Source organism: Eleginops maclovinus, chromosome 19 (assembly GCF_036324505.1).
Source record: "Eleginops maclovinus isolate JMC-PN-2008 ecotype Puerto Natales chromosome 19, JC_Emac_rtc_rv5, whole genome shotgun sequence".
Classification (NCBI taxonomy): domain Eukaryota; kingdom Metazoa; phylum Chordata; class Actinopteri; order Perciformes; family Eleginopidae; genus Eleginops; species Eleginops maclovinus.
Window position 1 is genome coordinate 12,157,519 of NC_086367.1, and position 26,268 is coordinate 12,183,786.

At 39.4% G+C, this 26,268-nt stretch overlaps 5 protein-coding genes across 10 annotated transcripts; 3 read left to right on the forward strand and 2 right to left on the reverse strand.

Annotated features, from left to right (window-relative positions):
* The first annotated feature begins 104 nt into the window (after nt 1-104).
* Nucleotides 105-3,613, forward strand: LOC134881116 (golgin subfamily A member 6-like protein 24). 2 transcript variants are annotated; one of them, XR_010168002.1, is made up of 3 exons: nt 105-233; nt 735-2,146; nt 2,265-2,306. XR_010168002.1 is itself a non-coding variant. In XM_063908258.1 (3 exons), the coding sequence occupies exons 2-3, from the start codon at nt 815-817 to the stop codon at nt 2,367-2,369; spliced, it is 1,368 nt and encodes a 455-aa protein (XP_063764328.1). In that variant the 5' UTR covers nt 105-233; nt 735-814; the 3' UTR covers nt 2,370-3,613. The 2 variants fall into 2 exon arrangements, 1 of the variants encoding a protein (XP_063764328.1); XM_063908258.1 differs by having other exon boundaries at nt 735-2,077; nt 2,265-3,613.
* Nucleotides 3,614-3,884: 271 nt separating this feature from the next.
* On the reverse strand, nt 3,885-12,626 carry LOC134881914 (serine/threonine-protein kinase Nek9). 4 transcript variants are annotated; one of them, XM_063909523.1, is made up of 23 exons: nt 11,878-12,626; nt 10,990-11,167; nt 10,841-10,896; nt 10,680-10,750; nt 10,465-10,570; nt 9,919-10,050; nt 9,704-9,814; nt 9,542-9,606; nt 9,371-9,421; nt 8,916-9,108; nt 8,680-8,824; nt 8,388-8,588; nt 7,867-7,913; nt 7,566-7,727; nt 7,370-7,478; nt 7,122-7,283; nt 6,399-6,566; nt 6,271-6,324; nt 5,956-6,143; nt 5,715-5,873; nt 5,487-5,591; nt 5,355-5,408; nt 3,885-5,272 (listed from the first exon to the last, which is right to left on the reverse strand). In XM_063909523.1, exons 1-23 carry the CDS (start codon nt 12,058-12,060, stop codon nt 5,090-5,092), a joined length of 2,883 nt encoding a protein of 960 aa, XP_063765593.1. In that variant the 5' UTR covers nt 12,061-12,626; the 3' UTR covers nt 3,885-5,089. The 4 variants fall into 4 exon arrangements, with proteins under 4 accessions (XP_063765593.1, XP_063765592.1, XP_063765591.1 ...); XM_063909522.1 differs by having other exon boundaries at nt 6,265-6,324; XM_063909521.1 differs by having other exon boundaries at nt 7,122-7,291; nt 7,369-7,478.
* A 736-nt stretch (nt 12,627-13,362) lies between these two features.
* LOC134881105 (CD209 antigen-like protein A) lies at nt 13,363-17,640 on the forward strand. The gene is made up of 6 exons (XM_063908244.1): nt 13,363-13,504; nt 13,625-13,729; nt 13,978-14,241; nt 14,332-14,495; nt 15,039-15,184; nt 17,121-17,640. Exons 1-6 carry the CDS (start codon nt 13,474-13,476, stop codon nt 17,269-17,271), a joined length of 861 nt encoding a protein of 286 aa, XP_063764314.1. The 5' UTR covers nt 13,363-13,473; the 3' UTR covers nt 17,272-17,640.
* Nucleotides 17,641-17,964: 324 nt separating this feature from the next.
* Nucleotides 17,965-21,364, forward strand: LOC134881908 (CD209 antigen-like). The gene is made up of 6 exons (XM_063909508.1): nt 17,965-18,152; nt 18,303-18,419; nt 19,142-19,393; nt 19,490-19,653; nt 19,799-19,935; nt 20,408-21,364. The coding sequence occupies exons 1-6, from the start codon at nt 18,038-18,040 to the stop codon at nt 20,556-20,558; spliced, it is 936 nt and encodes a 311-aa protein (XP_063765578.1). The 5' UTR covers nt 17,965-18,037; the 3' UTR covers nt 20,559-21,364.
* ttc8 (tetratricopeptide repeat domain 8) lies at nt 20,618-25,872 on the reverse strand. Of its 2 annotated transcripts, XM_063909506.1 has the most exons (15): nt 25,651-25,872; nt 25,267-25,290; nt 25,024-25,144; nt 24,856-24,919; nt 24,589-24,748; nt 24,327-24,416; nt 24,197-24,241; nt 24,008-24,093; nt 23,831-23,918; nt 23,577-23,687; nt 23,341-23,480; nt 23,063-23,237; nt 22,307-22,429; nt 21,719-21,802; nt 20,618-21,610 (listed from the first exon to the last, which is right to left on the reverse strand). In XM_063909506.1, exons 1-15 carry the CDS (start codon nt 25,762-25,764, stop codon nt 21,494-21,496), a joined length of 1,542 nt encoding a protein of 513 aa, XP_063765576.1. In that variant the 5' UTR covers nt 25,765-25,872; the 3' UTR covers nt 20,618-21,493. The 2 variants fall into 2 exon arrangements, with proteins under 2 accessions (XP_063765576.1, XP_063765577.1); XM_063909507.1 differs by lacking the exon at nt 25,267-25,290 and having other exon boundaries at nt 25,651-25,863.
* Between the last annotated feature and the right edge of the window lie 396 nt (nt 25,873-26,268).

Sequence of the window (26,268 nt, forward strand, 5' to 3'; positions counted from 1 at the left end):
TGTTGTTAGGATGCCGTTAAAACATCACCCGGCTCCGAAGGATCTCTATTTTGAAACATACGGGGCTCCGCTTCCGGAAGTGATGTTTAGTGGACCAATCAGAAAACAGCCGAGACCTTTGGTTTCTAGGCAACGAATGTTAACGTTTGGGACAGAAGTCGCAACAGATATAATGGCTTTATTAGAAGCCATCTAAACTCAGCTTCACTTTGAATTCAGACGACAAACAAAAGGTCAGTGCACGATAAAAATTACTAGACAGGTTTTTGAGTATATTTGTCCATTACAGATGGAGAATTAATTAGATAGACGCTTGTTTTTCTGACATTGATGACATTTGTGGTTAACTAATGTCATCCAAGAAAAAAAAAAGGCAATTTATTATCATTGTTTTGTTTATTCTTATATTACAAAGGTTGTCTTAGTATTGCTCACGATTCATGGAGTGAAACAAATGTAGAACTGTCCACCCAAGATCCACTTTCTTGCTTGTTGTAGAGGTAGTAAAAAAATAGTTGACAAAAATATCTCAGATCAAGGTCCACTTACTTGCATATTCTTGAAGTGTTAACTGTATCACAGGGTCTTCTTCAAAAAACATCATGATCTGCTTATTTCTTAATAGCAGACACTCAGTCACACGTGTGCTCACACTTTTATGAGAACATTGCAGATGACAGCTTTGGTGTCTCAACCTTTTCTCTTCTCAAAGGTTTCCCTTTTTTCCCCCCCAGATTTATACTAAAGAAAACACAGACAGGTGTGGAGGGCTCAGGTTTCTCGAGATAATACCTCAAAGATATCCAATAAAGTCATGGAAGGACAAAGAAAAGGCATTGTCTATCAAGCCCAACATGGCGTAGCTGCTAAGAGGAAAGATGGAGTTGACCGGCCGTTTCCAAACAAGCCTGTTAGCCACAGAAGACCTATCAACCCAGGGAAACAAGACTCACTTGATCTGGAGGACTTTGAAAAAAGAACTATGACAGAACAACCAAGAGGCCCTTCTTTTCCCCAAAAATACCATTCAGATGGCATCGGAAAAAACACTGGATCCCAGCAAACAAGGAAAGACTTGCTCATACAGACCAGTGGAGAACTGCAAATGGCCAGAGCAATTCATGCAAAAGAGCTAATGCTGCAGGAGAAGCTGTGGAGCGTTGAGGAAAAAATAAGACAGAAATACCAGAGATACGCTGCTGAACATGAGGACCCAAAGAGTAGGGAACAGAGGAACAACAGGGGACAAGCAGAGAGGGTAAAAGCTCAGACACAGTGTGAGCATTTTGACCAGCATAGGAGAGAACCAGTGGGAAGAGACATGATGATGCAAGAGAAAAGACAGGACAATGTTAAACAACTCAGGAGTATGCAATATCAGAGAAATGATGACAGATTACGTATAACACTTGAAGAAGAAAGGGCAAGAAGGGAAAAAGAAGTTGCACAGTCACAAAGAAAAAGTCATAAAGGAACTCATCAGATCAAAGTTCATGAGCAGGAAGTGAGTGGAGAGTTCAACAAGTCAACTAAGGGAAATGTGAAGGAGCATACCATAAGCAAAAGAGGGGAGGAAAAAGCTAATGCCATTTGGGGAAAGACAGGTGTCAAGGATGGAACAGTAAAAACGAAAGAAAAAGAAGAAAATAAAACTTTCAAAGCCGATAAAGGTTGGACAAGAGAAAAGAAATGTAGGGAGATGTATGTTTCTGAAGATGAACGAGATATGCCTCAAATGAGTCGACAGATAAGTTATCATAAGGCTGCAACAGGAAACCTTAGAGGTGCAGAAAGAAAACTGTCTGAGGGACAACTGCTTCCATCAGTTTCTCATGCCTCGTATTCCAGCAGACCAGAGCAAGGGGAGCTCAGGCAGGAGGAGAGCACAGACACCAGCCTCCAAACATTTCCTTGCAGTGTCTGCAACAGAATGTTTGCAGGTGAAAGATTACAGAAGCATCTCCAAATCTGTAATAAGCTGAAACAATCGAAGCGGCCAGTCTTCAACTCCTACGTAAATAGGACCAAGGGATCCGCCACAGAGGAGTTCTGGAAAACCCACAGAAAAAGTCCAGAGGTAGGCCAGTTTGATTAACAGGACGACACTACAAAACCTGTTACAACTTGATATTGTGAGGTTTAAAAGGTGTGTGCATTCACTATTTAGGGAGAGTCTATTACGGAGGTGCTATTGGTTGCATTTTTGGAAATGTAAATTGGTTATTTAAATAAGCATTTACCATTTTTTATGTCTTTTTATTCAGGTTTTGAAGAAAAAGACCAGTCGGCAGAACCACAAGACAAACATAAGTAATCTGCACGAGGGTCGACTCCCAGCTGGAACCTCCCAACCGAAATGGTCCAAGTGAGCCGACACTTCCAAAAAAGACTCCATAGGTGTCAGCAATTCAAGTCTCTAATATAAAGTGGAGGAAATAAGTATTTGATCCCCTGCTAATTTAGTTAACTTAACCGCTTACAAAGAAATGAGTAGTCTGTAATTTTTATGGTGGGTTTATTTTAACAGTGAGACAGAATATAAAAAAAAAGAAATCCAGAAATTTACATTAAAAAAAAGATATAAATTGATTTTCATTAAATTGGGGGAAATAAGTAGTTGATCCCCTTGCAACCAACTAAAATTCTGTCTCCCAAGGACCAGTTAAATAAGTCCTCTCGCTTTAAGAAAGTACTCCTGATGTCAACTCGTTACGTGGATAAAAGACACCTGTCCACAGTCAATAAATCAGATTACAACCTCTCCACAATGGGAAGACCAACGACATCTTGTGATCATGGTGCAACTAATTTCTAAGGACACCATGGACAAGATTGTAGACCTGCACAAGGCTGGAATAGAAGACAAGACCACCACCAAGCAGCTTGGTGAGAAAGAGACAACTGGTTTGATTATTAGAAGATGGAAGAAGCACAAAATGACCATCAATCGCCCTCGGTCTGGGTCTCCACCATCTAAGATCTTGCCTCTTGGGGCATCACTGATCATGAGAAAGGTGAGGGGTCAGCCGATAACTACACAGGAGGGACTTGTTGATGATCTCAAGTCAGCTGGGACCACAGTCACCAAGAAAACTATTGGTAACACACTGCGCCGTAATGGATTCAAATCCTGCAGCGCCCGCAAGGTCCCCTGCTCAAGAAGGCACATGTACAGGCCGTCTGAAGTCTGCCAGTGATCTTCTGAATGATTCAGAGAAGGCTTATGAGAAGGTAATGAGGTCAGATGAGACCAAAATCAAGATCTTTGGCATCAACTCGACATGTTGTGTTTGAAGGAAGAGAAATGCTGCCTATTACCCCAAGAACACCATCCCAAGAGTCAAGCATGGAGGTGGAAACATTATGCTTTGGGGGGGTTTCTCTGCTAAGGGGACAGGGCGGTTCACTGCATCGAGGGGATGATTGAGGGGTCCATGTATATTAGAAAATTGGCTGATAACCTCCTTCCCCTAAGTCATGTTTTGCAAGGGGATCAAATACTTATTTTCCCCAATTAAATGCATATTAATTTATCTTTTTTTTAAATTAATTTCTGGACTTTTCTTTTAATATTCTGTCTCTCACTGTTAAAATAAACCTACCAGAAAAATTACAGACTGTTCATTTCTTTGTAAGTGGGTAAACTAACTAAATTGGCAGCGGATCAAATACTTATTTCCTCCACTGTAGTTCCAATTAATCCATTGGCATACTGTAATTGTGTTACAGATTTCCCTGTAATTGTGTTACAAATTTCCTGCCTACATTGTTTTTAACATACTTATCAGAAATGTTACAAGAACAGTGCCTATTAATATCAACAAATAGCTTTAGTGTGGTGTATTGGAGTTTGTATACATATTGACTGTAGACACAGAACAAAAGACAGCTGGTAGTTTTATTTATGGCTTTTAAACAAAGAATGAATCCACAGTGTGCTGTAAGAAAATACTTTATACAACTGTTACATCTCCATAACATTTGGTTTACAGTTGAAAAAATAAAACTGATTTTTAAACACTGCCAACACACTGTACACACTCTCATATATGCACTAACCTTTGGTTTATAAGCTTTCTAAAGGCACTCTGGCTGTGTTAAACATTGCATTTGTCAACTGAAGGAAAATACTGCAAGTGTTATATTTGTTATAACACACAAAAAATATAACCGATGGACAAAGACATACATATTTGCTTTCACAAACATTGCAAAATATGGTGGAACATAACTTCAGAAAGTACCAAAGACAGGTAAAATGGTTAAAAATGCATAAGAAAACCATGACATTATAGCTGCAGTGAGCTATTCAAAGAAAACGTTTCAAGTGTTGTGCATGTGCTGCCCCAACAAGAATTCAAGCTATGAAGGCAAGAATAAAAGTCGTCTTAAAGATATGATTCAGTAGTTACGGGTTTCAAACAAATACTTTCATATGTTAAATCATGAACATTTAAAAAAGTATATTTATTTGCACAAGTTATATTTAATGTTTGTGATAGCTTACATGTCCGATAAATATGGAAAATATTTTTAAGAGGCTTTTTGTCTCTAAGAAGATCAAATGAAAATACAGTAATGAAAAGTAAAGCGATACATAAGAAAGTTATTTTTACACATTGGAAGATCGCGCCGACATGACAAATCTGGACATCTGAACATCCCGGCAGCCCATCTCCCAACAATCGCCACGAGGAAACTCTAAACCTTGGATGCATTCGCAAACTGCTTCCTAGTCGCATGAGAAAGTCTTAACTCTTATTTGATAAATGCTTTACTTTCACAATGCAGAATAACACTATGATGACCGTCTCTCAAAGGCGTCAGGGGCTTCTTGTTGAGCCCAGACAACATTTCAGTTTGTTGAGAAACTGGCTAGATCACTGCATCCAGGTGAACAAGTGTGCAAGGTATTATACAGTATTACGTAACAGAATGTAATCATGCAACTCAATTTGAAATATGTATACTGTATGTAGCCATTTTCAAATAGGCAGGAGGCTGCACCCTCTACTGCACATCTAACCATCTCGTTTAGTTTGAAGAGTTTTGACACGCTCCCGTAGTCAGGGCATCTGCAGGTTAAGTCTCACACGCTGGCCCCTGCAGGCCGGCCCCCATGATGTGTGAGTCTGCCTCCTCTTTCTCCCCCGTCCCCGGGCATACGGGCGTCAGAGGGATGGTTTCCGTTATTGTCACATTCTGCTTCCCGTAGAGTTGAGCGATTGATGGCTGCCCAGAGCCTTTCGTTCTCCTTGCGCTGCTCATTGACCTAGAAGAAGGAACACACGCTATTGCTCATGAATACGGATCAAAATGAGACAGACCGGTGGCTTTTGGGAAAAACGTCTCACCTGCTTCTCCAGCATCTGGATCCTCAAATCCTGACGAACGACCGTCTCTTGCAGCTGCGTAATAAATGCGGTCAAATACTGTGACAATAAAAGTGTAGTGTCTACATCATGTTTTTGAGTGCGGAGTAATACCTGTGTGACTTCACTGCTTGCATTGCAGCATGCCCCAGATGGTCCTTTTTTGAAGACGTCATCCTCCTCCATTCCATTGACTTTATCACAGCCCATTCGTTTAGTCTGAAAAACAGTGGATGGGTTTTTAAATGCAGAATGAACAGCCGTATTTTGAACTGAAAGCGTTTATTTGGAGTATGCAACACATGTCTAGATGAGTGCAAAGTACAGCTGTGTTGGCATTACCGATAGCTCTTTCTTTGTGCTGACTGCTGCTGCCGCTGCCTTCAGCTCTTTCAACTCCTCGTAAGGTAGAGTGACGCTCTCAGAGACAGAAGACAGCTGGTCAGGAATGGATGCCTCAGAGTCCAAAGGCATGGGTATAAACTCTGCGTTTTCAAGCTCCTGTTGGATGAAAACCTCCCTGAATTAGAACAACACAAGTCTCCATTCAGAGAATTCTATTTTCTTATACCTGATAACATACCTTCCTGAGCCAGAGGGGGCATGAGCTGTCCCCACTCTGACTGGCCAGTGACATCATCGACGTCTGCATGAAGCATTCCTCTGTTTTATCCTCACGTGTACCCCCAAGACCCCTGTCCCGACACTCTGTCTCTGAACCAGGTTCTATGTCCAGATCCACTGTGGATGTAGATGCCCCTTGGCCCAGTCCTATTTGCACATATGTACATTGAAACTCAGCAATGTAGACTTGCAGGTGAAAATGAAGACTTCATTTTAAAGCAGAAGAATATTTAAAGACACAAACCACTGATCAAAGAAAAGTATTTACCACTACCAACTGATAGTCCGCTGCTGTTAGAGCGAATAGTCTTGGAGTTGAGCACTTTCTCTGCACAGGAGAAAATATATTAGTCAGCTGCTTGCACCCGTACAATGTGCTAGTGTCTGGTTTTCATTACTAACCCATTATGATGATTGTGTGCCAGCCACGGCAGGAGAGGTCCGGTACATGATGGAGGGAGCCAAAGATAGGCCTCGGCATGGCAGGGCAGACCTCTGAACCAAATCCCTTGTCAGCTGGCATCCCGAGTCGCCCGTTTCCTGCGTTTCCCCAAGCAAAGATCTGATTGTCTGCAAGAAGGAAAAGCAGGTGATGATAAGGGCTGTCGACAATATTTGAGTGAAAATACAGATTACGCAACGCTAAAATGAGTATTTAGCTATTTGCAGGATTAAACCCTCGTGATGGCTTTGAACAATGTTTCCTACTTCTGTGTTTCAAACATTACACATAATTTCAGGGCATTCTCAAGTCCTATAGTCTACATTTATTTAAGAAAGGTCTATCAAACACAACATTTTCACTGCTGTTGGATCTCCGCACAAAAGGAGGGAGTCTCACCTGTATTATTAGGGAGATAGAGCTGCAAACCAACACAATAAATAACTTTATATAACCACAATAACAACAATCTTTTTCTTCTAGGGTGATGGCTTCAAAAATATGACAACAGACATCATTCTAAACCCTTAATGAATATTTAAATGAAAAAATATGCCATTCAGTAAGGCCTATTCTCAGAACCAAAGGTCTGGAGCTCCTGAAAGACATAAAGGTGCCACAAACCTTGACATAAAGTCTACGTTATTGCTATAGATGCACCACAACGTTGTACATGCTCTCACCCTCAGTGGCTGCGATGGTGAAGCCGTCTCCACATGACACTTTGGTCACTGTCTTCCCTCCGAATGGTCCGACGAGGAGCTGGACTCCCTGATGTTTCTTGAAGTCCTTCACACCCAGCTGTCCGTACTTGTTGCACCCAAAGGTGATCAAACGACCACGCTCTGCAAAGCCAGAAATCTAGTGAAATAATCCTTCTTTGAAAACAGTGACCATTTCCAAATGCAAGACAAAAATCTGCCTCTTTTACCATCAATGGCAGCCGTGTGGGTCTTCCCCGGAGCGATAGCCTGGATCTTGAACCGCGACAGCTGCTTTACCAGGGTCAGCGTGGTGATGTATGGGATCCCCTGGTAACCCTGCGTGGTGTACAGAGATGTCTTTTTATAAACCTAGTTGTCACATGAAGTCACTATTATTACAGTCCTTTAAGTATAACTCATTACCTCTCCAGTGTGGTTTTTGAGACCAGAGATTCCCTGGTTCAGTCCCAGCTTGTTGAACTCATTGTTTCCACAAGCTAGGACTTTGCCAGTGTCTGTTAAAAAGAAGGTTCCATCAGTGGCACATGACACTGAGGATATGGTGGCGCCTTTAGGGATCTCCACCTGGGAAAACCAAAAAACAGATGGTACTTTAGAAATGAATAGCTAAAAAATATGACTATTTTATCTTATTGACTTCTGCAAGGTTTTAATCTGGTGACAGAAAGTCAAGAATATACCGGAAAAGGAAACTAAATATTACCTGCATCGGGGATGAGAAGTCATCCTCACATTCAAGACCAAGGCGCCCTACAGAAGAAAACAATAACAACGTTGAGAACATTTTGTTATGACAGTATATTAAAAGGGTCACTATCTCCACCTGCTGGCTACTGCTATAACAGCAAAAACAACCCAGCATATGAAGCTTGAAAAGGGAGTTGAAAACAAAATGTAGCACTAAAAAAGGAAAATAGCCACTGAAAATAATATCCACTGAAAACTGAAACTTATTTGCTTTTAAATTATACTCGTTTGATTTGTATTCATGTCACTGTTTTTCAGAAAATGAAATTAAAGCCAAAAAAATGTAAGCATAAAACAGTCTCACCCTGAAAAAGAATGGTACAAAATATCAAATGAAAATTAATATCATCAACGATTTATATGAAGCTCCTTTTTTTAGTGCCAATGTTTTCTTTCATTTTTGTTGTCAAATGTTACTGTCACAGTTACAGCTCCATAGCAGAGACTTAATCAGCTAAACACAGACACTCTATGTACCATACTCTCCGCAGCCCCAGGAAAAGATGTCCCCGCTCTGAGTCAGGACCACCACATGGTTGTCTCCACATGACACTTGACGCACAGGCCGCTCCTCGAAAAACTCCAAAAGCACTGGCTCCAAAATCTGCATCCCGAACTCGCCCTCCACTCCGATGCAGCCATAATAGTCCGACCCGAACATGTACATCTCGTCCTCATCTGCAGAAGAAGCAGCAGAAGGTTTGGAAGGTGCATCTTTACAGGAAAATGTTTTGCTCTTTTTTATCTCCGGAAGCTTTTTCTCACTCACCGGTGATACAGGCAGTGAAGTCAGCCCCGCATGCCACCTGTCGGATGGCTTTCCCCTGCAGCTTCTCCACCCTCTTCGGCTGCCGGTACGAGGCCTGGTCTCCATGTCCAAGCTGGCCCACCATCTTGGCTCCACTTTGAACATCCTGAAGGCAAGTTTGCGAAAGCTCCATGTAGTAAAGCACAAGAACAACAGGATCCAGTCTATGTATCGGGGAGTGATTCTGTAATACTCACAGCCCAGGTATACAGCTCCTTCTCCACTGTCACCACGGCAAAGTGACTCTCCCCTGCACATACATGTTGGGCACTGCTGCCTCCTTTAAACGTGTCCAGTTTCTGAGGGGTGAACTTCCCTCCGCCCCAGCAGTACACCTCCCTCGAGCGTGTGGTCACCACAGCAACAGGAGTGTCGCTCACTGTACTCAGCCTATGGTGCAGCCAGGACAACAAAAGCAGTTATAAATGACAAAATATGACCCAAAGGAAAACTTCAATTAGTCAGGGCTTTCCTCAGTTTGACAGATTTCTCATTCACCGGGGAGGCATTCAAGGAAGTAGTTTTCTTCAACTATTCAAGCTAATACAAGGTATGAAATGGAAATATATTTTGGGTGGTTGAAAGGGTGAACTATTCTCTAAGGACTAAAGACAGGAAAATGCTAAATATAAAACAAGTATTAACAACTCACTTTGGTTTCTTCATTGCAGAATTCAACAGGGCAACACGCTCTTCAAGCTCCCTAACAGAGGAAGAAGTTGTCAGTGGCTTGTCAGGGTGTTTTGACTTCGTTATAACAACAGCATCTTAAAGATTTGCTCATTAAGGAAATAAGTAAAACACTCCCTTTCCACCAACTTACTGTCTGCAGCAGGAGACGATTGGCTGGTCCAGGATCTCGTCAGATGTAGGCCTCTTTGCAGGATCCTGAGATAAAAAAATAAAAGAATCACAAGAACTTACAGTAAAAGCAGTCATTTTTGCATAGCACACTGCAGTATCTTCTTGTATGGTTCTCACTCACTTGATCGAGGCATTCATACACCAGTTTGATCAATGCAGATGAATAAACATCTGAGTTCACTTCCATAGTCCAGTTGCCCTGGACAATTTTCACGCAGAGGTTCAGAGGGTTCTGGTGGACACAAGCGGCTGAGTGAGTTATTTCTGATGAAAAGTAATCAAATATTCTGATCAATTCAAAGAGTTTAAGTATTTCATGCAAGAAAACAAACCTACCGTTGCATCAAATGTTCTTGTAAGAGTCAAAACTTCAAAAATGACACAACCCATGGCCCAGATGTCGGATTTAAAGTTGTACTTTGTTCCTTGGCACAATTCAGGAGACATGTAATATGGAGTTCCCACACACTGGATTTACAGAGGAAGAGAAAAGTTAAGGGGATAAAAATCTATTTATATTTACTGAGTGTAAGCATTTTCAAGGTGCGTGGTCAAGGTTTTCCAGCAATTGACCACTGTGGTTAATTACATATACATGTAGAACATAGTATATACTTTATACAGTATACCGGTAAATTAACTTCATCAAATGAAACCAGATGTTGTTGTGCTATAAACAAATTTGCACTTTTTTGGCAACACAATTCAAACTGCAGGGTGACATATAAAATGGTATGCAGTTTACAGCACTTTGCAAACCTTGAAAACACCACATTCAAATTCTAATGTTTTCATAGATTTCCTGCACATGTATAAACACTGTTTTACTAAAGCAGTGAAAGTCTGATTAAAGGTGCTCAAGGGGAAAAAAACACAACTTACAGTCTCCGCCATTGAAAACTCATTGTCTAGCTTTTTGGCAAGCCCATAATCGCCCAGCTTTATGAGGTCCGTCTTAGTCAGGAAAATATTCAAAGTTTTGATATCTCTGCGAAAGAAAAGAAGATGCAAAGTTAAAATAAAAACATTCTTTGAAATAAAACAAAAAGTCCTTCTGATGCCAGTGATGTGGGCATGAAATATACTGAACATATTACCTGTGTAAGATCCCGGCCTTGTGAATGTGCGACACTGCCGAGGCAACTTGGTACAGGTACCATATGACCACCTAAAGAAACATGTCAAAAGGTAAAGATATAACAGACTTTGTTTTTTAATTAACAACAAAAATAGATTCCCTGCAGTGTTGCACTCATACCTCTTCACTGAAAAGTTTGCCATTCTGGTGGTTGATTTTATCATACAGATTTCCTCCTGTGATGAGAAGGCCATTTAGGATTCTGTCGCATATGAACTGCATTCAGAATAATTGCGATCAAATGTTCAGTGGACACAATATTTACTTACCATTACAATACTCCAACTCGATGAGAAGGGTGTTTTTATCAAGGAAGTGGTTAAAATAGGCGATGATGTTGTTGTGCTCCAGGATGGAGAGGATACTTATTTCGTTCATGACATCTCTGCGCTCCTTTTCGGAGAGAGAGTTCAGCTCCACCTCCTTCCATACCACCAACGAGTTGTCCTATAGGGAGGCCGGAGGGGACATGTCATTAAATAATAATACAAATGATAATAATAGTGTCCAGAGTTCACCCTTTTATATGACAGAATGCACAGGAAAAGTTATTTAAGGCTTTTTTACCAGCTAACACAATAGACAGACAACAAAAACTCCACATGTTTAGGACAAAGACAAAGATTTTTTTTAAGTGATGGGTAGCATGAAAGGGTCTGCAGACCTTTGGTATATGCACCAAACTGGACTACAGGACAAAGAAGCAAGGCATGGGAAAGTCATTTATCTTGTGAACTCTCAGGAATTTCTCACAGGGGTATGGAAACTGAGGAACAGTGTGCAATTCAGTTAGCCAGACGGATCCTGTACAGCAAATCATACTCTAAGAAAACAAGATGTAGCACTATTAACTGCACATTTATGATGTATCTGTTTAATTCGTTTACACAGTAATGAGGGGTACTAACCATTTCTGACTGAAGACATATGTGTAGTAATATATCTCATATCTTGCTGTTTTGACTCAGATTCATTTTCCAAGATCACCATGTTGACAAAGGAACGTGATTGACTTGTTTATAACTTTACACATTGTCATGAGTCTATTGTTATTACAGTGATTAAGAAACAACAACAATGTTTTTTTATGGAGGAAAGTGTATGTGACACGTGCGTGCCTTTTAAACACATGAACACTTTCCTGGGACAGAACTTACCTCAGTTCTTCTGTACAGAGTGGCTTCCCCAAACGCCCCCCTTCCGAGGATCCGGATGGGAATGTAGTGCAGCTTCTCCTCCTCGCCATACGTGCTGGTCGCTGATCGCTCACTGACCACAGACCCGCCGCCCAAATCTGAATTTAGCGAGTCGAAATGTCTTTCATAGTCTCCCAGTGACATGTCTGTTTAGGGACTTGTTAGCCACTGGCAGGGATGTAAATAACTCGAACAGGCCTAACACAACTCTTTCTGATAGACTGCTACAAAACGGTACACACGTCTAACATGTTAACGTTATCCGTGTCGGCTAACAAATAGGCCCGTCAAAGTGTTCCTATTAAGCTACCAAATGCCTCAAGACTACTCAACAGACTCAATGTAAGAAAAATACAACGTAGGAAAATACGTGCACTAAGCGTCAAGCATGACAAAAAGTGACGACGTTCAGCCAACTTGTTGAAGTTTCACAATAAAAGGCGCTTCTTTGCAGCGTGTCTTTGTGTATTTTACACTGAAAGGCAAAACAGCGCATTTCCGGTATTGCTCTACTCTGTTCAGCTTGACTTCGCTAACACGCTAGCAAAAATAAAGTACATCGCCGCAATCACATCCTGAACTATCTTGGTAAAGTTACCACGCTACAGTGATTAGTAACTATGCATAACTAACGCAATAGTCAAGACTACTTAAACGGTCAACAACACATAGAAAACGGGTCCATTCCCCCTTGGTGTAGGCTGTGTCCCCTTAGCTCAAACCCGGAAACCGATGATTTTAAAAAGTATTCCTAATTTAAATGTCACAATAAAGTTAGGGCAGTGTCCTATTCATATTACAAATCCTGAGACACTTACCATAGTGTTGTGTAATATGGTTAAAATCTTGTCACTTTATGAATTATTTTACATTTAATATGTAATTGTAGGCTATAGTACATTATCTGGAATAAAATCTATATAGATCAGTCAATTGACACAGAGAAAAATGTCTTTATTTTATAATCTACCAAATTAAATACCTGGTTGCAAGGTATCACATAAAACAAAAATCATCATATTACAATATTGTGGTCATTTATTTATTTCAAAATATTACATATCAGATAGTCTATAATAATCTTTGTTATCTTGGTATAAAAGGGTAGCTGTCACTTCAGCGTGTATTCTGGCAATTTTCACTAAGTTACAAATAATCTGTTTTACTGTTTTCTACAACAAACTAGCAGACTGTTAGACTTACGGTACACCACATCACCAACCACCCATCTGATTCGATCTTTGCCCTATGTGGACGGCACATTAGAGGTCACCACTCTGCAGTGGATACATCACATTCCATCAATGTATTTATATTATAAGAAGTTATAAATGCAACTTTATGTGGCCTTCCCATAAAAACCTTAAATAAGAGAGAAAAAAAACCTTCAGGTGACTGTCACATTACAGAGAGAGGGTAAAGGGGAATTAAGCGCACACTTGTACACACAGTTTTGTAATATTGACAGAGCAATTCCCTCACAGATAAAAGTACCATGCTGGGGCAGTTGAGTTAAAACCTGTAGACCAGAGGAATGTTCATGATTCATGATTTCAAATGATGACAATGACAAATCAGGAAAACAATGGTAGGCTATCTTTATTTAATCTGTCCTCACAATGGATTTTTAGAAAACATGTTGTATTATTGTCTGTTGTTACCTTTGAGCTAAAATCAACATATGCTTGTTCACGCTCTATGTTCACAGTCACAGTTGGGTCCAGAAGTCTGCCACTGTATCCATTGGTTATCGTGTTTTTAGGGCTGCTGAACACCATTCTGATTCTGACTGCTATTGTTATTGGGATTTACTGTGAGTGACATCTGATCCAAGTAGTGTGGTGTATACTTTCCTAATTTAGAGTATGTTTAGAGAACTGTATACTTAACAATTAATTAATTAATTAAGCTGTGTACGTGTTTTCCAACTTGGATAATTAACTACTTTTACACTTTCTTGCCCAATTCTATAACTTGGTAAATACAGAAAATAATGTAACTTATTTTTGATAATTAAATAAGATGAATAAAGAAGGTGCCCTTTTGTTTCACTCATCGCAGGTGGCAAAGTCAGTGAGGAATCCGCTCCACACCAAATAACAGCACAAGGGCTCATCATAGAGGTGAAACAACTTCAGATGATGCACACTGAAGCAGTCCAAGCTCAAAAAAAGGCAAAGCAATCATTAGAGAAAGAGATCTCGATCCATCAGCAACTAAAAATTCAGTTAGAGCAGAACAGGACCATCATTGACAGCGTTCAGAGGCAGCTTGAAGAACTGCATGTTGCGAGAGCTACACTGAAGAACAATTCATCTGATATCCGTGAGAAGCTATTGCATACTTTTTTCCTGCATTTGGAGTGAAATGTTTTCCTACTGTTGGGATTCCAACTGATTTTTTCTCTTTTAACAGTGAAAAGTTGTGGACGATGCCAGTCAGGTTGGCTTTTATTCAACACATCGTGCTACTTTTATAGTAAATCAGCCTCCAATCCCTTAAAGAACTGGCAGGATAGCCGGGCAGACTGCATCACGCGTGGGGCCGATCTGGCTGTGATTAATAACGTGGAGGAACAGGTGAATCCAGTATTAATATACAGGAGATAAAAAGGGTGTTATTTTTATGATTCAATGGAAAGCACTGTACTGCATTGTGGTGTGGCTCAATAGTTTGGCTTGATTGCCAACACATTCAACTTGTAGCTGCAATGGAAACATGGAGGAAATTAAGATAATTCCAGTAGCAGGCTTTATCAGATTTGAATTCTGATACTAAAAACATCATAGCCAAAACTACTGGGGCTCAACCACAATGACTACATAAACAAATACTCCAGGTCATAACGACTTGCACCTCACAATCGAAATGCTGTAAAATCCCTACCACTGGGGAAAAGTTCCCCTTGGCATTGATGAGGTAAGGTTGAAGATAGGCAAAAGTGTCAGTGGGAGGGGATGTGGGTTGAGGCCAACAGCTTCACTCAGTGAACATATCCAAGACCTACATACAATTGCGATGATGAATCTAGTATCTCATCAGTCGCTACTTGGGCTTGCATTGCTAATAAACACAGTACCTGTGAGTAACACTTTTTGATCTTTCAAACTCTGTTTGTCTAGATTAATCTTTTTGAGTATCTACCTAAACTGGATCCGAACATTCGACAGTGGTGGAGCACGCAAGCAGGCTTTTGGATCGGCCTTACGGATATTCAATCAGAAGGCCAATGGGTCTGGGTAAATAATGTGACTCTGCAGGATCAAGGGTAAGAGCTTCAAGACTTACTTTGCAGTGTTGCAGTATTACTAGAATCATTTCACATTTTAGGAAATACCCTAATTCACTTTCTTGTTGAGAGTTAGATTTGAAGATCGATACCATAGATGGGGCCAGCAGGTGGTAAGATTCGTTTAGTATAAATACTAGAAGCAGATGGGAAACAGCTAGCCTTGCTCTGTTCCCTGTGAAGAAAAAGTTACAGCGCTCTGTTTCAAACACCAACATTGTGTTTTTACAATTCTGTGTGGGTATGGATTAAAGTAACTTGATAGAAAGAGTTGGTTAGTGAATTGTAGAAGAGCAAGGCTAGCCTTTACCCAAAGTTCAGCTCAGCTAAGCTAATTGCCTGCTGACTCGGGCTTCATATTTGGTTTTAACTTCTGAGAGTGCATCAATCTTCTCATCAAAAAGCAAATGAGGTTATTTTTCCAAAATGCAAAATTATTCTGTTACAATCATGCAGGTTAATGTACACTAACAAATGCACACAGAAGGATTCACACTTGTATTACATGATCCGCACATATTTGTTTTCCGTCTCAAACCGCTGAACCTGCATACACAAACAGCTGTCTGTGCATGGGTCGTGTGTGGGTTTTTTGAGACTCCCCTGTCGCTCACCCGATTCGTACTTGTATTTTTTTCCATCTATAGCCAATCACATGTCTCCTCCATTCTAAGCCAATCACATGAGCGCGCCTCCACGAGGGTATGATTTTCTTGTGTTTGTGGTCAAGGTCAACTTCAACATGGCGTCTAGCACAAGTGTGACAGTGCAAAAATGCGTATGTGAAGCTTTACGTCATGAACGCAACAAATCATACCCTCGTGGGGGCGCTCTCATGTGACTGGCTTAGAATGGAGGTGAAAAAATTACAAGTACAAATCGGGTGATCGTCAGGGGAGTCTGAAAAAACCCACACACGAATGCACAGCGACCCATGCACAGAAAGCGGTTTGTGTATGCAGGTTCAGCTGTTTGAAATGGAAAACAAATATTTGTGGATCAAAAATACACATGTAAAACTTTTTTCTGTATTTGGGTTTTATTTACATGTATGTGAAACGGAACACATTTGTGTGTGCATTGAAAATACAACTGTGAATGCTTGTGCGGATCATGAAATACAAGTGAATCCTTCTGTGTGCTTTCGTGTATTATGAGACTGATCTGACCCCATAAACTTGACTTAGTGGATGGTGTGCAAAACACGCTGCAATGCTATTTAGAAAAGTTTGGTACATATACAAAATTGGCACCCTAACCACGGACACATTTGGTGTGGGTGTACACAAATATGGTAGAGGAGAAGCAGCTTTTTGTAGAGTTTTCATTAAAACACAAGAAATTCAGTCATTAGCGTTAGCATTAGCGAGTCTGTTTAAAGCCTGTAGAATACCGATATTTTGAATACTTCACTTCGTTTGTTCAGTTTTCATTGAATACATGACCTTAACAGTTTTAACCATAGACTGTATGGCATTTACAGACGTAACAGTTATTTATATAATGGCTCACTTTATTAACTTACTATTAATAAAATCAAGAGACTAAAGTCTTATTTAGAGTTTGGGTTGATCGCCCTTGTGTTGAATAATATTTTTTTTATATCAATCTGTGGGGCATTTTAGCTTGCTATGACCTCACACTGCTTTTTTCACACTGCATTGCATTGAGTGTGAGTAGAATGTCGCTCTTGCCCACCAGTGCTTTGTGCCCAAACATTTGTTTGATAACACAGGTTACTCCTATAGTTGAAACATTAGGTATTCATTAAACTGCGACTTGCCTTTTTTGTATTAAATGAGCACAAGTTAAAAGATATTTTCAATTGTATGTGATTAAAAAAGTGAACACAATACATTTTTAGTGTTATTTATTATTCCATTTATTCTTAAGCATAATTTGGATTTTTCTTTAGGTACTGGATATCAGGTGAGCCCAACAACCATGGAAATGAACCCGGTCAGGACTGTGCAGCATTTATAAACATTAAAAACCCAAGGAAAACATTGTTTGATGATCCGTGCGAATTACCAAGGGATTGGTTATGCGAAATGGAGCCCAACTAGGATTGGAAAGCATGCTGGTCACTACCAAGGCTGAGTTTAAGTCTCCTCAAAGAAGTTGAGTAATTTCCATATATCCGGATTTAGTGTATAATTGAAAAAAAGAAAAGAATCATGGAAAATATAAACAACTGTTCTTCAATGCAGTTGAGCTTTAGTTGCTAACCGTCTCCTGGCTGTAGCGTCATTTGTATCTAACAGTTATGAGAATGGTATCTATTAAGTTATGTAACACTATTGGTAATAAAATGAAGATGTAAATGTAAGATGGAGCCAAGTGAAACTTAAATCCTCTCAAAAAGTCGAAATCCCAATAACTGGACAAATCATGTATGTCTATGAAATATCTTTTGAATAAACTGCAGCTTGATACATTGGACTTTTCTTTTCTTAAACTGTGCTGAGCTAGTATTATGTTATTGTCCTGCAGCAGAAGACTTACTGTAACATATTGTAATAAAAGTGAGACCTAAAGAAATAAAAAAATGCTTGAATGTTTTTATATTAGATGATTTTGTGATCAGAAAATGACACTGCTCTTGAAATTACGTGCACCCCCCTGTAAATGTTTAACAAATGAACTTGATTTTCTGTTTGTAATGATGTTCTCACACACACACACACACACACACACACACACACACACACACACACACACACACACACACACACACACACACACACACACACACATAGGGCAAGGTCCTGACAAATAGTCCTTTCTGGACAGTCACGTCAGACTAAGACTGCTCACATCCTCATAGTTAAAATGGAGGACTCACAAACTGCAGGTACATTTGATGGTTCTTATAAAAAACTGATCCATCAAGAGGACATCAGTGGAGATGAGCTCACTCTCTACTCAAACCAAGAGCAAGAACAAGGTAAACGTCCCACTTCAAAAATAAACTGTAATCTGTACAATGATACTGGTAGCATATTCTAAATATACAGTTTCTTGTTTTGTTATATTGAACTGTTGTTACATTGTGTACTTTTCTTGTCTTTGCTATTGGTCCACCACTTTTGTGCAGTGTCCATGTCAATGGGGAGACCTGAATCTAGTTTGAATCATTACAAACGACTGACAGTAAGCCTTGCAGTGCTTGCTGTCATTCTACTAGCAGTGGACATCGGCCTGGGAGTCTATTGTAAGTTGTTACACGGGTAAGGTATCAAATTTAATGGAGCAAAAGGTACAGCATATGCATTCAAAAAGTAAGCAAGTATAAATACAAATTAGGAGTAAATGGACATTTTCAAGTAACTTTACCTAGAGATAGATTAAATGTTGTAGCACCGCTAATAGAGAGTAAAGTCAATATTCAAGTAGAAAACTTGAAGCTAACACTACAGTTAAAAATATTAAAAGTTTGAATGTTTTTGATTCCCACTCATCAAATCTTCCAGAGGAATCAACAGCAGGTGTTCTGATAAACCCACTGTTAAATAGCAAGTACAGCACAGTAGCATTTAGCTAAAGAGCTAACTAGATATTTTCCTAAGGAATTGATGGAGATAAAAACAGGGCTAAGCAAATATAAGAACAAATACAACAATAAATAATAATAATAATACCAATGGACTATTGATTTTATTTTTATCTTGATTATACTAAATGTGTTGGTAGGAACACATAGTGTTGTTTTCCTGTCAATGCTCAATAAGAAACAAGTCAAATATGGCAATGTTTTGAATACCTGTGCACCGAAAAACCTAAATACAGTATGTTTCATTTCATCATTTTCTACTCCTTCTTGTTTTTAACGTTTGACTTGTTATTGTGTACTGTTGGCCAGTACTGTAAACTGTTTTATGTTTGATTTAAGGAAACTTCATTTCTTCAGTAACACTAAGTCTTGTACACTTACAGATGGTAAATTTACTTATGGACAGGGTACCATAATGGACATCAGCGCTGAGGTGGCCAAACTGCAGGCTGCTTACGACGCTGTGATCTGGAACAGGAACGAAGTTTTGAAGCAACTAGCCTTAGAGATGAAGGAGCAGCAACTCACCAAGTGGGAGATTGAACACCATAAAAGCAAAAGCATCAACTACAATAAGCTGAGTGACCAAATGCAAATGGAAATATCAGCTTTGAAATCCCACATCCCACTGATTAGTGAGTACTTTTTTCCCCCACTGATTGTGTTATCAATAATTATTTTAACCCAACCTACCAACAACACATTATGTTTCCCTTTATCTTTGGCAACAGAAGAGGGCTGCAGACACTGCCTACCAGGATGGACCTTCATGAACTCAGTGTGTTACTTCTTTCCTTTCTCTGATGCTTTTTCACGTAAGACATGGCAGGAAGCCAGACAGTTCTGTACAAACCAAGGAGGTGACTTGGCAGTGATAGACAGCAGAGAGAAACACGTAAGACTGCTATTCCATCGTTTTGTAATTCTCTTTAACACTTTACACTTTTTATTCTGAGCAGTAAATGTGCTTGGTGTGACATGCAAACCAATAAGATTAATGAATGTACTGTACATGTTTTTGTGTACATTTGCTTTCACAGATGGCAATAACTGAATTGATAATACATTATCAAAACCCCTCTCTATACATAAGCCAAAGTGGCTTCTGGATCGGATTGAGAGATATCGAGGAAGAAGGGATATGGAAATGGCTGGATGGAACAAGACTGACTGAAGGGTAACATTAACATACAAGAAAGATCTATATTCACAAATGTGATTACTTTAGATTCAACACGACTTTAACACTCATGGCTTCACTTGAACTTTGATTAAAATAAAATGAATACCTTTATTTTAATGATCCAAATCCAAATGTTCTGAAGCATTCCCACAGCCTGCAATACAATTGGCAGAGAGAGCCATGAAGTGCTAAAGTTACGTTTAGATTAGATTAGATTTGATATTCCACAAATATTAGGCTCTGGTCAACAAAGTGTGGAAAAGGGTGAAGAACATGTTATGACTTGTTTAAGAATCAAATCGGAAACTACCACCTATTGGTGTACATTGGAATTGTTGTGATACCACTTTCAAATACTTATAGCTGTGGCTTTAATCCATGTGTGATACCATTTATAATAAAATAGTGATAAACAATTGTTTCGTAAGCAGTTTCTTTTGGTTCAATAAATTATTATTTGTTTCAGTTACTGGAATGATGGAGAGCCCAACGACCAGGCTAATGAGGACTGCGCAGCAACATATCCCAGAAAAAACCCCTTTAAATCCTGGAATGACGCTCCATGCAATCATATACTGAAATGGATTTGCCAAATGGCTCCAAAGTCTGCAGGTTAATGTGATTTTAATACAATCATATTCAATCAGGGATATACACCATTCAAGAGACTTTAACACATCTTCCAAATCTTTTTATTGTGTTTATTTTTTGCTGAAACTACCAATTGGCAAGGTAAAGGGTAAACGTAATAAAATACATCTGATTTATGCAGTGAACTATTAATGTAAGATCACCATTTACTAGTAATAAAATACATCTGATTTATGCAGTGAACTATTAATGTAAGATCACCATTTACTAGTAATAAAATACATAAATGACCTTTTCTATGTACACATGACTTAATACTATACAGGTTTGTACATCAAGTTAGTCAGCAAAACTACCACCTTTACAAAAATTGTACATTTTTACAAGTCATATGTTGCATGACAACGCAGCATTGAGATCGTCACTTATCAAGGTAAGGGATTGTTGATTGATTGATGTTTTTTAATTGTGTTGCATGGAAGTTCTCATCAAAATTTAGTGTATTTTCCACAAACACTGGTCGACAAGCCCTTACTTTGGAAAAACACAGCAGTACCAGCATGGGACACAATGTATTGTTGATGATGTGGCTGGCAGCAAAACATATATTAGCCTCTTAAAAAAGGGGCAAAACAAATCAATATCAGTTTGATACATCATACATTCAGAATCTTTCCACTGTTTAACCTTGCCATCAGTTAATTCAATGACACAAACAAGCTAACCAATCAAGGCAAGATTACTATTTTTGTTGAATGAAGATGATGTACCAAATAAACTGAGAGTTTAGTCAATACAAAGCATTTGATAAATAAACACTGACCAAAACTAATGCCCGTTTGTTGGTTTCTATGTCTGATTGTTATGAAGCTTATTCGCACAAGACGGCACATTATGTCTTATCTATGACAACTACATTATTCAAACCACACCTTGCTTCCTACGCATGCTGGTCGGACACTCACAGCACCGAAAAGTGTTCTCGAAGTTGCTTCAGAAGCTGCTGAGTGTCAACATGCTCCGGAAAGGAGTCCTCAGACTTTTGGGCCGCAGTATAGCTGCTCTGAAGGTCACCAATCTGGAAACAGAAACAAAATCACTTAGGCAGACTGTGTTGTGGAGATTTTACTTTGTCTTTTAACTAGTTCAGATGTTTAGAATCAGATCATGAAAACGGATAAGTTACCTTTTCAGAGAGAATGGAGAGATTGAAGTGTGGCTCATACATGTGAGGAGCCAGTGATTCAGCAGTCTGCAGGAAGGCTTTAGACTGGGTCAAAGATAGGACAAACATTAATATTATCCACGTTTAAATTGAAAACCTCTTGATTTTCAACATCCAAAAAATGTAATCTGAGTATTTCCACTAAATCACACATAAAAAATCTCACTGGGCTCACATTTTACATAATTCGAAAAACTGCAGAAATGTTGCTTTAACGACAGCTTGCAATCTCTCATTTATAGTAACATCTGAAAAATGGGCATCTTCAAAATAAATCGTGACGCTATTCTAACATTTCATTAGATCAGGAGCAGGCAGTTTAAGTTCAATTTGAAGAGTATATGGCCTATGTTGCCGCGGGATTACTGGTACATCTCATAATATGTTGTCTCACAATATCATGTTAATGCAAAATTGATTAATTGCCCAGATCTTGTGGTCTAATAGCTTGGTAGATTTCTGGTGTATGAGAGGGTCTAAAATGACAACGCTATGATCTCATACCTCGTATTTTAACAGTGGAATAAAAGCTACTGTATATGACTTCACCTGTTCGATACGACCTTTGCGCAGCTCCAGCACAGCCAAGTTGTTGTAGGCCTCAGCATGGTCATTATTAAAAGCCAAAGCCAGTTTAAAACACTGGTAGGCCAGCGTCAAGTCTGCAATGCCCTGTAAAAATAAAACGTTTAAACACCAATTTTTGTGCTTTCTGTAAGCTTTTTAAGTTCTATTCACAATAAACTGACATATGCATTATTTTAACTGTAAACCATATAAAAGGGGGTTACATTCAGTAAATAGGGCTGCAGGAATCACACGTTTTTGTAGGCCAGCTTATTATTGCTCTGGGTTCCCCGGAAAAAAAGCCTGGTTAAGGGTATTTACATCTTTTGTTTAGCAAGATAATGTTAACAAATAAACCCTACTTATATGATTTTGGAAGTAGAAATGCAATCATCACAAGTGAATAACTAAGGATAGACTTCAAATGGATAACAAGAGATAACATGAAGTTTCTCTGACAACCTTTAGAGTCTCATTCAGCCACCAAAACATCCGCCTTTTTGAAGACGATATCAAAATTCCGAAGTCAGATAATAACAAACGTAGTTTATGTTGTAGCACAAAACCTGATACTATCCTGAGCTTATTTCAGGGATCTTAACAAAAACCGATACAAAAATCCCACCGACTTGTGAGAAGAGGGAACCGTAAGAGCAAAGATGTTAACTAATTCTGTTTTAGGGGATTTCCTGCAGCACTCAAGACATTCTGGGATATTTTGAGTGTTTGTTAACTCACCACAGCAACATGTCCAATGTTGTACCATACATCAGCCTGCTCTTCATCATTGGCCACCAGGGCCAGAGCCCTCTCGAATGAGGACAAAGTCATGTCGTACTGTTGCGCGTAGAAGCAGCACAAACCCAGGTTGTTGTACAGCTGGCAGTTATAAACTCCCATCTGGAGTAGCCGTCTAGCAATGGGGGAAACTTATTTAATCACAGATGGGATATCCTTTCTCATTACATATCCTGTAAAAATGCATTACATTAATTATGCGTAAATGTTTATCTGACCTGTAAAAGCGCAGTGCGATCTCAGGCTGATCGGTGTAGAAGTGATTGCTGCCTATGCAGGCTATAGCCTCCACGTGAGTGTTGTCCTGCTTCAGGACATCTTTGTAATACTCTGTGGCTGATGAGATGTTGTTCATCTCCTGTGACAGTATAAACCATAAATATGGCTTCTTATTTCATTGTGGCAGTGTTATCTAAGTGGACTCTTTAGTAAGGATCAAATCGATAAACTCTACCTCATGTATGCGAGCGATTCCTGTTAGAAGAGTAACCTCACCAGGAAAATGGTCCAGGCCTTGCTTCAAAAGGCTAAGTGCTGTTATTGGTTGATCCAGGCGCTGATACACCTAAGGGAAAAACCAAACAATTGGCTTACAAGGGAAATATCATAGAATTTTTCAGGTAATTGCTTGTATTTAGGTTTTTTTAACATGCTTATACTGTATGCTTTAATTTTCTGATATGCAACAAATTCGTAATGTGTCCCTACCTTTGAAAGGTACAGATATGTATCCACGACCTCTTGATGGTTGAGAGCTGATCTAAACTGTTTTTCTGATTCTCTATACAAACCTAGCCTGCAAAGATCAGAGACATTTATCATAGCATGATTTTAAAAAATGAAACGTCATTAAGCATCAGAAATGAGCGGATATCTTTAAGTTACCTGTAGTAGCATTTCCCCAGCTGAACTTTCCACCACCAGTCTTTGAACTGGGCGTGTTCAGTAGCTTGAGCAGCCAAATCTAATGCCTGGTCAAAAAATAAAAGGTTTGAGTTGCATTTTTAATAGTCAACAATCTAACAAAGTAATTGGATGAATAGTCTGTATGAAGTAGCCTTAGTAAACACTTACATTTTTCACATCATTTTCATGATGGAAGATGTACTCAAAAAGTGTCTGAGAAAGAGAAATAACGAGAATGAGATGAGAAGAAAGAAAATTATATATTTGTGGCGTGTGCAAATAACAGTCTCATTCTTACCCTCGATAAATTAGGCTTTTGGGAATACTTGGCCAGATTTAGTCTTGACAAATTTATAAATGGTCCTTCGGGATTGGTTAACATTGAAGCCTATAGAAACAGGGAAACAAAATGTCATGCGAAATATCATCTTCACAGTCAATATCGCAAACTAATGTCACATGATTTGGAAATAATAATACTGATAGGCCAAATTCACCATGTTTCACATGAAGCCTCCCAGTCGTTGCAGACTAACACAATATCCTGCACATGTACTCACTGTTCCAAGACGAATGAATCTGCCAGAAGCACTAGTGACAGGACGAGCAGTGCTTGCAGTGCGCGGGGTCTTGATGGCCTGCTCCATTGTACCAGGACGCCCTGACTGTGTGCTGGGTCTCACAAATCCTGTTATAGGACGCCCTGATTGTGTCAAAGGCCTTGAATTCATAAAAGAACATTTAGATCACGGTTAATTAGTTTGTTGAAAATGTTGTCAATGGTAACATTATCAAACATTAGAAAATCTCAGCCTGGCAGACAGTACCTGATAGCCGGTGTGGGACCTCCGCCATGACTTGTTCCTGGGAGCCTCAGTGATGTTCCGGGTCCTGGGAGAGAATGAAGTATTGTCAATCATACACATTTAAACACTGAATCATTAAAACGTACTAATATACCTAAATGTAAGGCAATAAGAAGAGTTTGAACTCACGTGCAACTTGAGCAATAGAGCTCTCATCCAGCATCATCTCAGCAATGCCCTCCTGGTCGACCTCAACTTCATCTATGTATACCATCTCTGTGAGAGCACAGGTTTTCAAGCTCCATGCAGCCTATGAAGCAAACAATGTTTCAATCACATAGATGTCCTCGGATGTACAGGTGAACATGTTACAGTTTTGGTCTATGTTAAACTATCGTCTCCACAAAGGATGGCAGAGAGGAACATGGTTACCTCTGAGATAGGCAAAGAGGAGTCCTTGGGAAAGCATGCAGTGAATAAGTGAGAGAAGAGGACAGATTTTGTGGATAGATGTGAATAGGTTGGGGGAAATAAGAAAATAAAAGGGAGTCAAGGTGCAAAGAAAAAACAAAACTGAGACGTGAAAAGGAAATGCACAACAATGACACGAATATGCTGCAACAAGTAAGACAAATGTTGGTTCAAAGACGTGCCAGTCAATACAACGTTAACATTACCTACATTCGATTATGTTAAACTACAAGTACTCGACTAATCGGGATTAAACTCCGGGTTTTACCGCTTTCCTGCTTTAGCAAACTAGCAGGATAATCGCTAGCATGCTAGGCTAGCCCCAGGCTAACTGCACCACAGTACCTGATCGTACGAGTTGTCTTGTAATATTTTTGTGCAAATATCAGAACATTGTTGGAGTTTTCGCCTCCTGAAATAGCTCCACGCAAGAAACAAAGGGTCCATTGCCACCTCCATCGCTTTGTTGGAGGTAAAATTAGGTGTAAAAGTCGGCTATCAAGCTAAAGCTGTTTAGAACTGGGATAATGGCGAGAGTGAAGCTTCCTCAGTCGCTCGGCAACCGTGGAGGGGGCGGTACTTCACTGCTGTGCTTCCTCTAAGGAAAAAGTACAGCACACAACATAACATTTTTAATATATTGAATAATACATTGATGTTGAAACAATGTTGCAAAAATGCATAAATACAAGGTGGCAAATAAAAATAAAACAACAAAATAAATGCAATGTAAAAGGCATATCATGGACACATCAAAGCATCCATGGACTTGGATGTTCTGTGTATGAAATGTCAATGTTTACATTCTTTATCTTATGATATAAATTAGGCCTATAGTATTTTCTAGTATAAGTGCATGCATACACTTACATTTCAATATTATCTATTTTAAGTGGATTTTCTGTAGTACAATTCACTCAAACAAGTATGACATTTCCAATATGACACAGTGTCAATTTAAAC

What these genes read in the sequence shown, in the direction of transcription:
- LOC134881116 (XM_063908258.1), top strand. Translation starts at nt 815, where the DNA reads ATGGAAGGACAAAGAAAAGGCATTGTCTATCAAGCCCAACATGGCGTA. An exon ending in CCCACAGAAAAAGTCCAGAG is followed by an intron (nt 2,078 to 2,264) that starts GTAGGCCAGTTT and finishes CTTTTTATTCAG; the next exon opens with GTTTTGAAGAAAAAGACCAG.
- LOC134881914 (XM_063909520.1), bottom strand. Translation starts at nt 12,060, where the DNA reads ATGTCACTGGGAGACTATGAAAGACATTTCGACTCGCTAAATTCAGAT. An exon ending in TGTATGAATGCCTCGATCAA is followed by an intron (nt 9,607 to 9,703) that starts GTGAGTGAGAAC and finishes TTTTTATCTCAG; the next exon opens with GATCCTGCAAAGAGGCCTAC. An exon ending in ATCGTCTCCTGCTGCAGACA is followed by an intron (nt 9,422 to 9,541) that starts GTAAGTTGGTGG and finishes TTCCTCTGTTAG; the next exon opens with GGAGCTTGAAGAGCGTGTTG.
- LOC134881105 (XM_063908244.1), top strand. Translation starts at nt 13,474, where the DNA reads ATGATGACAATGACAAATCAGGAAAACAATG. An exon ending in GACAAATCAGGAAAACAATG is followed by an intron (nt 13,505 to 13,624) that starts GTAGGCTATCTT and finishes CTATGTTCACAG; the next exon opens with TCACAGTTGGGTCCAGAAGT. An exon ending in TATTGTTATTGGGATTTACT is followed by an intron (nt 13,730 to 13,977) that starts GTGAGTGACATC and finishes CACTCATCGCAG; the next exon opens with GTGGCAAAGTCAGTGAGGAA.
- LOC134881908 (XM_063909508.1), top strand. Translation starts at nt 18,038, where the DNA reads ATGGAGGACTCACAAACTGCAGGTACATTTGATGGTTCTTATAAAAAA. An exon ending in AAACCAAGAGCAAGAACAAG is followed by an intron (nt 18,153 to 18,302) that starts GTAAACGTCCCA and finishes ACTTTTGTGCAG; the next exon opens with TGTCCATGTCAATGGGGAGA. An exon ending in ATCCCACATCCCACTGATTA is followed by an intron (nt 19,394 to 19,489) that starts GTGAGTACTTTT and finishes CTTTGGCAACAG; the next exon opens with AAGAGGGCTGCAGACACTGC.
- ttc8 (XM_063909506.1), bottom strand. Translation starts at nt 25,764, where the DNA reads ATGGAGGTGGCAATGGACCCTTTGTTTCTTGCGTGGAGCTATTTCAGG. An exon ending in CTGGGGAAATGCTACTACAG is followed by an intron (nt 23,919 to 24,007) that starts GTAACTTAAAGA and finishes TGATCTTTGCAG; the next exon opens with GCTAGGTTTGTATAGAGAAT. An exon ending in GCAAAGGTCGTATCGAACAG is followed by an intron (nt 21,803 to 22,306) that starts GTGAAGTCATAT and finishes TCTTTGACCCAG; the next exon opens with TCTAAAGCCTTCCTGCAGAC.